This window comes from Lynx canadensis, chromosome B4 (assembly GCF_007474595.2).
Source record: "Lynx canadensis isolate LIC74 chromosome B4, mLynCan4.pri.v2, whole genome shotgun sequence".
Taxonomy (NCBI): domain Eukaryota; kingdom Metazoa; phylum Chordata; class Mammalia; order Carnivora; family Felidae; genus Lynx; species Lynx canadensis.
Window position 1 is genome coordinate 122,590,663 of NC_044309.1, and position 12,804 is coordinate 122,603,466.

A 12,804-nucleotide genomic window follows, 5' to 3' on the forward strand; every position below is an offset into this window, starting at 1 on the left:
TCGCTCCTTATCAGGGAAATACAAATCAAAACCACACTCAGGTATCACCTCACGCCAGTCAGAGTGGCCAAAATGAACAAATCAGGAGACTATAGATGCTGGAGAGGATGTGGAGAAACGGGAACCCTCTTGCACTGTTGGTGGGAATGCAAATTGGTGCAGCCGCTCTGGAAAGCAGTGTGGAGGTTCCTCAGAAAATTAAAAATAGACCTACCCTATGACCCAGCAATAGCACTGCTAGGAATTTATCCAAGGGATACAGGAGTACTGATGCATAGGAGCACTTGTACCCCAATGTTCATAGCAGCACTCTCAACAATAGCCAAATTATGGAAAGAGCCTAAATGTCCATCAACTGATGAATGGATAAAGAAATTGTGGTATATATACACAATGGAATACTACGTGGCAATGAGAAAAAATGAAATATGGCCTTTTGTAGCAACGTGGATGGAACTGGAGAGTGTAATGCTAAGTGAAATAAGCCATACAGAGAAAGACAGATACCATATGGTTTCACTCTTATGTGGATCCTGAGAAACTTAACAGGAACCCATGGGGGAGGGGAAGGAGAGAAAAAAAAAAAAAGAGGTTAGAGTGGGAGAGAGCCAAAGCATAAGAGACTGTTAAAAACTGAGAACAAACTGAGGGTTGATGGGGGGTGGGAGGGAGGGGAGGGTGGGTGATGGGTATTGAGGAGGGCACCTTTTGGGATGAGCACTGGGTGTTGTATGGAAACCAATTTGTCAATAAATTTCAAAAAAAATAAAAATAAAAAAATAAAAAAAAATAAAAAACAGCTCATTTATTAATTATTAGACAGATAATAATACTAACCCATGAAAACATGTTGAATCCATTGCTGTAGGTTGGGCTTTTATATCCAGATAAAAAGAGCTAAGTGCTGAGTAACACATTACTAAAAACTTAAAGATTATCTTCTTTCAGTATGTAATTTCTTCCTGCAAAATTGCAACCTAAACCTAAGATTTAACTTCAAATGCACAAAACTATTTTCAGTAAGACTAAAAATCACTATAAAATAAAATACCCAGTCTAAAATACTATAAAACATTTTAGTCCCCAAATCAAGAGTTTCTCTGATTTACATTTAGTGTAAAGAAACATTTACAAAAAAAGTCCCTTTGCAGAGTATTTGGGGCCTAAAGAAACAGAAAAAAAGAACACTGTCACTTTTAGAATCAGCGTTTGTCAGTGGGTTCTACAGAGCCATGAGGAACTAAATACAGACATGAAAACCCAACTCCAAAGCAATGAGATCTCAGACACAATCAGACCAAATCGCTCTTCCCACCTGGTAGCATACTTGGGCTGGTATTATTACACACTATTGGTGGATCAGGGACATCTGTTTAAAGACACATGGTAGCATTTGAATTGTATTTCCAGGCTGGAAGAAACCTTGATTCCTCCAGTTAAACTCCTTCATTGTTCAAGTAAAACCAAGATCCAAAGTGAATTATACAAAGTGACATAATTGATAAGTGGCAGAACTGGCCACCAGAAGTCAGGTTTTCTCAAATTTAACGTACTTGATAGATTTGGCTGGGCATTAAAAAAATCAGCTGGGGTACTTAAAAATGCAGGTCTCAGTGGCCCCCTTACCCAGAGATTCTAGTTGGATAGAGCTGGTATGTGCCCAGGAATTATCATTGATGATGATACAGCTGGCCTGAGAATCACATGTGAAGAAATATTATGCAAGTTCTTTAACACTGAACTATTTCCAAAATAAGGTGTTGAAGTGGTTGAGAATTTCAAAGCATAGCTTTAAAGACACTGTTATTTTCCCCACCATTTCCTGGATCTTCATGTGTTCATGCAAAATGCACAAGCAATAAGAAGTCAAAATCTGTTGACTATCCAGACATAACATCGATTATCACAATGCACTCCTGTAATGGGTTGGAAATCTTTGACTGATCATTTTTTCATGTCACAAGATTATCCAGTTAATGTATTTCTAGGGGAATGGAGAGGAATATTCCAATCCAAGAATGAAGTTGAAACTGCAAAATTTTATAACCGCTAGACTTTTTTTAAACATAACTAAAATTCTCATTTTTGTTGAGGATTTGCTAGTTAATAATGTATTCCCTTATTCTTTGAATGAATATTTACCGAATATCTACCTGCCAGGCCTTCAGTCAACATCTGTCGCATCACACATGTCTGCAAAATATCTCCCAAAACAGACTTGACAATTAACTGGAAGATGAGATTCAAAGTTGTGGGAGTCAGGTGAGAACTTCTACTACTTTCCACAGTAGTATGTACAATTACAATAAAATATAAGAAATGCTTCGATATTATGCTATGAACTTCAACCTTTATAAGTATTTTAATGGGCTCTTGAATTAAAGGAAATCTACATGGGTAAAACACAGCAATATTAGAATCATAGTTCACTGAAATAAAAAATTACTTGCGTAAGTTAAGATTTAGATTAAATCAACAAATTCAATTCTAATGACAGGCTTGTGTTTTACATCGAGTGACATATAGAAACTTGAATAAATCAGGTCCCAAATTTTAATTAACTGATGAAATGTGACATACTATTGATTTTAACTGAATTGAGGGTATGGGATTACCATCTTTAAATCAAAGAGGACCCCAAAAGATTAGGCTTTTGGGTGTGTCTTAATACACTGTCATTTCAACTTATTTTGATTTATTTGTTTGTGCTCCATCTTGTTCCAAAAAAGGATTTAAGGCTCTCAATTCAAATTAAGGTTCGCTTTTCAGACTTTTTCAGATGAAATGAAAGTAGTTGGACTTCCATCATCAGATTCTCAGTTGACAGGTTTTGTCCATGGCTTCACTTTATTTTCTGAAGGGCATTACAAAGGATTCCAACTTCACCTACAAATGAAAAAAAAAAAAAAGCCACTCATATCTTAAGAAAATACCCTTTAAATGTCTACAATGTGCAACATGTTAGAGGATGCGTGGGATGTATGGATATTCTGGGCACCACCCCAACCTTCAAGGAGCTTACAGAATAGTTATGGTGATAGTATTTGGGCAGTTATAGCATAGGGACTTACAAGTTTTAATGTAGTTAGCTTCACCTTTCCATAGAAAGAGTTAGTTTTCTTTCTTTTTCTTTTATAGGGACATCTATACATGCTTGCAAGGATCTAAGACATGAAACCTAAAAATGTGGTTCACACAAACCTCCTGTGTCAACATCACCTAGGGCCTTATTACAAATGCAAACTTCTCAGCCTTACCACAAATTTAGCAAATTTAGTTTGGGGTTATGACTCAGGACTGTTCATTTTTAACCAGCTCTCCAATGATTCTGATGTACTCATTCTGAGGCATGAGAATGCTTGGTTTGAGCAGATAACAGCCTAGATTGCTAGACCACTGGACAATGATGGAGTGCACTCCCATTCATGCCATGTTCTCACATGCCAAGAGGCCACAGGAACATAGACACTTCAGAGAAGTGGAAGGAATCTTGAAGATGGACAAGCCTTGCTCTCCTAGATCCTGAGGAAACAAGTATAGAGAGGTGATGGAGTCTTACATAGTCACATTGCTCTAAGGACCCTTCAATTCCTAAATCTGTTATTCTGTGATTTAAAAAATTCTCTTAAAAACAAAGTTACTCTTGCCTTTTAAAGGTAAATAAGAGAGACAAAAAAAGTTATGGGCTGACCCCTCTGTCTTACATCCCAGCCTCTGGAGCAGTTGGCTGGCCTTTTTGGTGAACAGATCTATTCCAGCTGAGTATCCAAAATGGAGTCTATGGGGCAGGGGTGGGGAATCAACCTTGAACTTTTTCAAAATGTCTGGTCACAGGTGGCCATACCCAATGAAGAATGACTATAATGGCCAGGGACAGCTCTACTACTGGATGTGGCCTCAGGCAACATCAGTAGGGTATTAGAGGGATACTTCAAGCCTACCTGCATTTTTGGCCTTTGTTAGCGTTACATAAAGTAGGAACCCCCACCTGGTCTAGAATTCCTCTGTTTAGGCTGCTCACCCCTTCAGTAGTTTCATCCATCCATTTGACAACTCTTGAGCACCTAATATACTTTTTTAGGACTAGGGCTAACCCCTAGGGATTTGACAGTGAACCCAACCTGGCCTTCTGCTCATGTCTTGCTGGGGAGTCAGACAAGTAAATAATTACAAAACAATATAGTGATACATGCTCTGAGAGAGGGATCTGTGTGGATGCCAAGACATAGGAAGGACACCCGGAGAAGTCTTCCTACAAGAAGAGATGTCTATGAAAGACTTAAAAGATGAGCTAGAGTTGGGGACTTCTAAATGAGAGCGGGAATGAGAATATTTTAAACATAAAGAACTGCATGAGCAAAGGCCAGAAGCCAGGAGGAAGTGTGGGAACTAAAAGCTGGCCAGTGTCACTGGAGGGGAGCCTGAAGCACTGGAGAGGGAGTCCAGTGAAGAACAATGTAACGCTGTGACATTTTTATGAGCAACTGTTATAATATCGTCATTGTCCTGGAAGGGTATAAGGCCCACAGATGAGCTAGTAGATGGCTATTAAAATAGTGAGAATCTGTCTTGTAGGGGTTGAAAGCCCAGGCATAGAAATATGCATTGGACACTTAGAGGAAACAGAGTGGAGAGGCAAAGGAGGAAGAGGAACACGGCAGTGACAAGCCAGGATGTTATGATGGGAGGAGGTAGGGTGGAATCTAGGAAAGTCAAAGGAGAAAAGACACTCAAGGCAACTGTGGCCTTTTTGCCAAGTTTTCCTCATTCAACAAACAAATAGCTTACCTGGAGATACATTTCTCCCTAATTCAATATTTAATAAATTTCTTATTGTTCCTATGGTGAAGGTAAGAAAATCCAACTCTCTATTTCTAGTAAACGGAGTAGCCTCTTGAGGTGTAAGTTACTTACTGTTGATGGAATCAGCCAAAATCTTAAGTTGCTGGGTATTGTCCAAGACCTCAATCCTTTGTGTGTATGGATCATAACGAACTGAGAAGGGCCGTGGGATTGTAGCAGCAAAATTCCTGAAACCGAATCCACAGAGCTCAGTGAAGGGCACCATTTGGGGACAAATCATTCTAAAAGATTTCTCAGTAGCATTTCACTTCAATCTTACTAGAACCGGGGCTTTAGAAAGCAGACTGAGAAGGGAAATGGAGTTTTAGTGGGATCCTGTTGGGCAGCCTTTGTGTGCTGTGTATGTGCTGAGGTGTATATACAAACACACATAGGCACATGTTTATTTAGTTACCTACCTCCAAAAAGACAGAGGTAGCTTATGGTAAAAGCACAGAAAACATTGAGGCCAAAATTCTTGCCATTAAATAAAGTCAAAAGAGTAAGTAAATCTAGCCAAAGAATGCTATAGAATGAAATAAGCTCCAAGATGCTTGACAAACAATGCAGAAAGGGAAGCACCTCCCTCAAGAGTGGAAGAAAACACCATGCTATTAATGAAATTTAACATGGATTGAGTGCCTCCCATGTACCAAGAACTATATGAAATCCCAATTGTTGTATACGCTTTACAACTATCATTCCTAATTTAGTCTTCATGAAAACCTTAGGAGGAAGGTACTATTACTATCCCTATTTTACCGATGAGAAAACTGAGGCTTGGGAAGTTTCAATGAATACCAAGGTCACACTGGCAATAAATCGTGCAGCTGAGAAGGGACCCAGGTAGTCTGACTTTGGCCTGTGCCCTTCACTGCTTTGCCTTCTTGATGCATTACTCCTGGATCTGGGAAAGTACCAGGAGGGCCTTATGAAGAACTTCAAGCGATGTAATGAACAAGATACTCCAAAAATGGCCTATAGATTGCAACGGCATCACAAATGATACTTCTAAGTTGGCTGCTGGTAAGAGTCAAAGCTGCCATCCCAACAAGACAAACTCTAAGGGAAACTAGTGGGTTTTCCAAGTTCGGCAAGAGCGGTAGACTATGGTGGCTGGAAACCCAAGTTCCAGAGCCAGGCCGCCTGGACTCAAATCCTGCCTCTGCTAGTGACAGCCCTTGTGGGCTGCACCTTGGTGTCCTCATTCCTCTATAAAACTGGAACGAGAGCAGTGCTACCTCAGAGGGTCGTAGCCAACGCTGTTATAAAATAGAGTAAGTGCTACATATGCGATAGCTGTTCTCTTTCATCAGCGACTGGGGACTCAAGAGGAGCAAGTGGTTAAGTATGTCTCTCCACCTCTATTTCTCTGAAGAGAGCTTTCTCAGCCCTGCTGGTGACATGATGCATAGAGCGCATATCTGTGATGTGGCCTGCTCTGCACCTCGTCCCTCTTACATAGTTTACCTCATCTTTGCTCTGGGCAATCTGCCTCCACACCACTAGAAATGCTTCAGTTAGGCAGTCAGTCTTGGGGCCATCCCTCCTTTAGCCAGAGAACAGTGCCTGATACATAGTGAGTGAGAGAAAGAGAGACAGACAGACAGACAGACAGAGAGAGTGGGCACGTGACCACACTCGGCATTGTTTCTTTCTGCCTAGAGCTTGACTCTTGACACTGAAAATGGTCAAAGTTGATTTCTCTTAGCTGGGATGCTCTGAGGACATCCCTTCCTTCTCTGAACCCTGTTCTTCAACATTCCCTTTGACCCCGAGTCACCTCTCAACAGAATGGAGTTTTTGTGGGTGTCTCCTCTGGGCAGAGAGCACTGACAAAATGGGTGGGATTTCAAAGGCCTGAGAAACCCAGGTTCTGGCAAGCTCTTCTTGCTGGTCTGGAGCAGATCACTGCCTGGGTTAGAAAGTCACCACCAGGAGGGACCCATTTAAATGTGACCCTGGTTTGACAGAATGGTTATGAGTACTGGTTCTGAGCCCCACACCTGAATCCAAACCCTGGGTCAGTCCCTTACTAGCTGTATGACCCTGGGTGAGTTACTAACCACCTCTGTGCTTCTAACCCCACCCTCAAACTTTGTAGTTTTATTTGAAGCTTGAATAAATTAATACATGAAAAGCACTTAGAACAGGGTTTGGTACATAATAGATATTAGACATCTAACCTGCTTATTATTATTATTATCATTATTATTACCCAAGTGGGGTAATGCACTAATCCACTGAAATCCATAACTCCCAAAAGGTCCCAAAAATGTCAGAGTATAGCCTTTAGGGGCTAAGGGAAGGCTAGGCTCCCAGGGAGGGGTGGAGATTTAAGAAATAACTGGAAAGGAGTAACTGAAAAAACCTGAAGGCCCTGGAGAGATAGGAGGAAGGGAGTCATCTTAGGCCAAACCATGCGGACCCGGGAGCCAACGTTTTACCATCTATCATCTAAGTTCAACGCAGTAGAAGCTGCACACTCAGCTTCATAGGGTCCCAGAAACTTCTGTATCTATGTCTATCACCCCTCACTCATCAGATATAAAACAAGAGGTGGTAACAAACACTGAGTATCAGGATAGCCATGTCCAGGGAGGCCTCTGTCCAGCCTGTCTCCTGCTGGGAGGAGAGACACTCAAGCAGATTATAGACAGGGCGGTCAGCTCAGAAGGCTGAGCCTGAGTCTTGCTACCTTTCCATCACCGTCAGCCTCTTGCTGAATTGCCTCTGAGACAGATGCATTTGCCTATTACTTATTGCATGTTCACTATGTATCAGGCACTGTTCTAGAGCCGGGGGAAAGATCAGGAAAACAGAAAGGACAAAAATTCCTATGGAAGTGGAGCTTAAATCATTTGGTGTATTAAACATTAGCAAGTGGTAAGCAGAAAAACAAACTGCAGAAAGGGGTAAGGATGTGAGGTGGGGCTGGGTAGGGATTTAAAAAAATTTTTTTTAATGTTTATTTATTTTTGAGAGAGAGAGAGAGAGAGAGAGAGCACAAGCAGGGGAGGGGCAGAGAGAGAAGGAGACACAGAATCTGAAGCAGGTTCCAGGCTCTGAGATGTCAGCACAGAGCCCGAAGTGGGGCTCCAACCCACGAACCATGAGATTATGACCTGAGCCAAAGTCAGTTGGTTAACCAACTAAGCCACCCTGGTGCCCCCAGAGGCTTTCTTAAAAAAAATTTTTTTTTAATGTTTTTATTTATTTTTGAGACAGAGAGAGACAGAGCATGAGCAGGGGAGGGGCAGAGAGAGAGGGAGACACAGAATCTGAAGCAGGCTCCAGGCTCTAAGCTGTCAGCACAGAGCCCAAGACGCAGACCTTGAACCCACTGACAGTGAGATCATGACCTGAGCTAAAGTTGGATGCTTAACTGACTGAACCACACAGCCCCTCCCCCGCCCAGAGGCTTTCTTAATAAGTCACTTGGTCCAAGAATTGCCCATAAAGGTCTTAGGTGAGAGCCACATAGGGGTCTCCCTCCTGAAGGAAATCTGATGTCACATAAACCAAGGCTTCTAGCCATGCCAATGTGTACCAAAAAAGACTTTTGATTTTGCAAATATGGCAAAGGAATCTGCTTGGGAAGCAGACATACCTGTCCCTCTCTCCTTTCCCATTTCTATGAAGGAAGCACAGTGAAAAGAAAACAACAGAGTCCAGTTTGAAAAAAAATTTTTTTAACTTTATTCATTTTGAGAGAGACAGAGAGAGAGAGCAGGGGAGGGGCAGAAAGAGAGGGAGACACAGAATCTGAAGCAGGCTCCAGGCTCTGAGCTGTCAGCACAGAGCCCAACGCAGGGCTTGAACTCACAAACCGTGAGATCATGACCTGAGTTCAAATCAGAGGTTTAAGCAACTGAGCCACCCAGGTGCCCCTGTGTGAGAATTTTAAATAAGTTTGTTGCGAGGTGCCTGGGTGGCTCAATCAGTTGAATGTCTGACTCTTGATTTTGGCTCAGATCCCACAACTCTGGGATCAAGCCTGCTTAAGATTTTCTCTCTCTCTCTCTCTCTCTCTCTGCCGCTCTCCTCCACTTGCACACTTTCTCTCTCAAACAAACAAACAAACAAACAAGCAAAGTAAATTGGTTAGAGAAAGACACACAGAGAAGGTTAAAAGATCAAAAGGTCAAAGGGTCAAAAAGGTCAAAAAGACTTGAAGGAGTTGAGCAAGTGAATGATGCAGGTGTTGGGAGAATAAAGTGAACAAGGGATTCCCCCAGGTTAGAAGATTTCTGGAATGATTTGTTGGGGGCCTTCTGCGGCTACTATGTACACAGAAGAGTTCAGTACCTGGACTTGGTGGCTACATTCAAGCAAGGATCCAGTGGCAGAGTTTCTGCAGGGGTCAGCATATCCACACAATTAGCTGTGAAATGGGGTCCCACTAAGGAACCTCTCCAAAACGGAGAGTGAAAGGGACAAAGGTGGGGAGACTCCGTCTGCTGCACACTGTTGTTATAAGCATTGGAATCCACTCTTCTGGCCAACCCCTCACAGATCAGTGGCACCAGACAAATCAGGAGGCCCCAAGAGCCGCTGACCCACCTTAGTCACCACCTCACCTCACTTTCTCCTTGGCATCATTAAAACTCTCAGCCACGTAATAGAGGGGCTGGAACTCCGTGACAGTGTACTCCTGGACGGCTGTCTTCTCCAGCTCCAGGGGGAGGAGCTTCGGCTCGCCCGACAAGCAGTACTGTGGGCCCCGAGTGGAAAATTTTCACGGTTAAATCAGGGTCAGGCTGTCTGTATACCTTCTGTCATCTCGCCCTGATTCCTTCCACACCCCAGCCCAAACGCAGTGAACTGAGTTATTTTGCATATAGAAGATCCTACCCTTCAAAGCCCATCTAAAATCTGCAGTCAAGGTAGAAAGGAGGAATTCACACTAGCCATTTTCATGTGAGATGATCAGTAGAGGATATGAGAGCCAACCACATTTTTTGGCATGTATTTCCATACATCTGTGTGCACAATTCAGCCTTGGGATCGGGAGGCCCCTCTGTCCTGGAGACCCGTGTACTTGCAGTTCAAGTTTACATCTAATACCCAAAGTCATGAACAAATCATAGCTGCTAAGGTACCAATCACTTGAGGATACAAGAGGAGCGCCTTAATCACGTGCCCTGAAGAAATCATGTATCCACAGGAGAACTGCAGAGAAGTGTTTGACAGCCATCCAGGTCAATACGTAGCTGGAGAGTCTGAAATACTATGGACCACTTCTCATCAGAGCTCCAGCCTGTCTGGGTATCAGACACAGTGTAGATACTATAAAGGTATATACTGCCTTCTCTACTATATGCATTTATTTATTCCAAAACGTTTATTGGATGCCTTCTGTGTGGATGGCAGTGTACAAGATGGATAAAGATCCTGGACCTCCTGGGGTTTACATACCAATGTAAACACAGGTGTTAAGGTACCAATCACTTGAGGATTAACCCCTGGGTTGAATCTCAAAATGGATATAAGTGGAGTCTTACCTGTAATTCACCAAAGGATGACAGGAGCCCAGCACCATACGCCTTTATGGAGTCTCCTTGTTTGCAGAGGCCAAACTCCACAGTAAACCAATAAATCTGGAATGGAAAGTCAAGTTCAGAGCACACCCCAAGGAGGGGAAAAGCAGCAAATGCCCCAGGGCTAAAGACAGGACTTCCCAGGTGGGAGTTTGTGCAGGTCTCTTCTCTGAATCACCATGACCTGGGGTCGCTTCTCTGTGTCCTATGTCCCACCCTATCCAGTCACTGGCTGAATCAAGAGTTGGCTGAATGCAAGATGTGTTGGGAAGCAGTGAGGGAGTACTGAGGAAGCCCAAAGAAGATACCCCCAACAGTAAGTCTATTGGACAGGAACTCCTCAACCTCTTTCGCTTTCTTCTCTGTGGCATGACTACAGTGAGATGTTCCCTTTAGTTGGTCAGACTTGCCAACAATCCCATCAGCCATGGGAGGTAGGAGATCAGTAGTGATAAAATCATTGAGGGGGTATCCCATCATTGTGCTAAAACTTGGGGGGTCGGTTTCTGATGTACTGCCAACCACTGCACCTATCCTCTCCAAATAGCCAAGCCCAACATGTCCTAGATGCCTGGCCTGGGAAAGATGGTCCTGGAATTCTGGCATAACCTTACTGACCAGGGCCAAGAGGAACCCAGGTCCCAGTTAGCTGCTGGAGACAGTCATGGTCTTGGAGAATTAAGGATGGGTTACTAGTTAAGTCGGTTTATTACCCTAGAGAATAAACTACTAAACTGATATAACTTAATGATAAATTTTCATTCATTCGTGTTCTAATATCTTTACAAAGCTTTCTTTTTCACCTTCCAGGCTGAGAAAATTATAAGAAATGTGACTCAGAGGCTGGGGAGGGATGTACTCAAGTTGGAAAGAAGTCTGTAGGAAGAAAACCCCCTGCTGTACAGAGTCATGGATTCCATGCTTCAGTGGATGAGTGTTGTCACATTCACTGGAGAGGGAGAAGTGCTTGACAAGAAGAGGAAAGCCCACCCCCACTTCCACCTCCTATCTAATAAAGGAAAGATCCTCATGCTGGCTCCAGTGCAAAGGTAGAGAGTAAATATTTCCTCTTCAAAGCCATGAATCCAAGCTATTTCTCCCCACACACACTTTATGCCCAAAGGTTCTCAAGTGCTGTCATTACAGCCTATTTGTGTTTAAGATTCTTTGTTTAAAATCACATGTAAATATTTGCATGCTGCTGATTTCAAAATCAAACCACTAAGGAAAAATCAAAATGTGAAATTTCATTTGTGTTCATGTAAGTCAGCACATTCTGATATTTCCCCCAATTGGCGTGGCTTTCAGGCGAGGATCAAAGCTTTGAAGATCTGAGGGCTATAGTCTAAAGCACTCCCACTACCTGCCAGGGAGAGAGGGGACTTACCGTGGCCAGTTTCTCAATGTACTCATCAGGCGCACCCAGAGAGGCAAGACCAATTTCCTGTAATTATAGAGAAACAGAGTCACTGGCATGGCTGGGGTCTGCCTATCTTCAACCTTCACCCTCAGCTCCAACCTCATACTTGATCACAGGAAGGTGACGGCTGACAACATGCCTTCACAACGGCTCAGATAGACCCTGATTATTCTTTCAAGTCTTCCCTAGCCACACATCATACAATCACAGATCTCAAGAGAAGGGAAACCTTACTTCATTACTTGGTCCTTTGTACTTACTTTAAAAATAAGAAAACTGAGGCACAGAGAAGGGAGGTGATCTACTCAAATTCACACAGTAAGTTGTGTATGAAGCTTCATTCCTTGATTCCAGCTCAGTGATCATCCCCCCATAGCTCAAGTGGAACATGCATGGAATACAAGAGGAGTGTCTTAATCATGTACCCTGAAGATACCACAGGAGAACTGCAGAGAAGTGCTTGACAGCCACCCAGGTCAATACATAGCTGGAGAGTCTGAAATACTATGGACCACTTCTCATCAGAGCTCCAGCCTGTCTTGTATCAGACAGTGTAGATACTATAAAGGTATATGCTGCCTTCTCTACTATATGCATTTATTTATTCCAAAATGTTTATTGAATGCCTTCTGTGTGGATGGCAGTGTACAAGATCAATAAAGATCCTGGACCTCCTGGTGTTTACATTGAAGTGGAAAGTAAGTCCTCCTTTTAGATCCAAAAAGAATGTGCTCAGGGAACTTTCAAAATGACACCCTGCCTTGGGACTATCCAGGCATAATGTGACACTGATGGCCCAGTAGCATCCATCTATCAACTCAAGTAATTGTTCACTCCTCTGGGAATGGCATATGGAGGATTGTCACTTAGCCTCTGGGCAGAATAGCTTCTGGTAGTGAGAATAAAAAGTTCCTATGTTCTAAGGAAGAAACTGATTTTTCTTTGGCCATAAGAACAAAACCCAGTTTTAAAGCTGTCCAAAGCAATCAATGACAACTTGAC

The 12,804-nt window shown here is 42.8% G+C and overlaps 1 protein-coding gene across 1 annotated transcript in view; it reads right to left on the bottom strand.

Annotated features, from left to right (window-relative positions):
* Positions 1 to 790: 790 nt before the first annotated feature.
* PAH (phenylalanine hydroxylase) overlaps positions 791 to 12,804 on the bottom strand; it is a 72,539-nt gene continuing 60,525 nt past the window's right edge. Inside the window, exons 9-13 of the mRNA XM_030323525.1 lie at positions 11,770 to 11,826; positions 10,347 to 10,442; positions 9,423 to 9,556; positions 4,915 to 5,030; positions 791 to 2,886 (exon numbers count right to left, since the gene is read on the bottom strand). Coding sequence (XP_030179385.1) covers positions 2,843 to 2,886; positions 4,915 to 5,030; positions 9,423 to 9,556; positions 10,347 to 10,442; positions 11,770 to 11,826 — 447 coding nt within the window. The 3' untranslated portion in view covers positions 791 to 2,842. The remainder of the gene's footprint in view (positions 2,887 to 4,914; positions 5,031 to 9,422; positions 9,557 to 10,346; positions 10,443 to 11,769; positions 11,827 to 12,804) is intronic.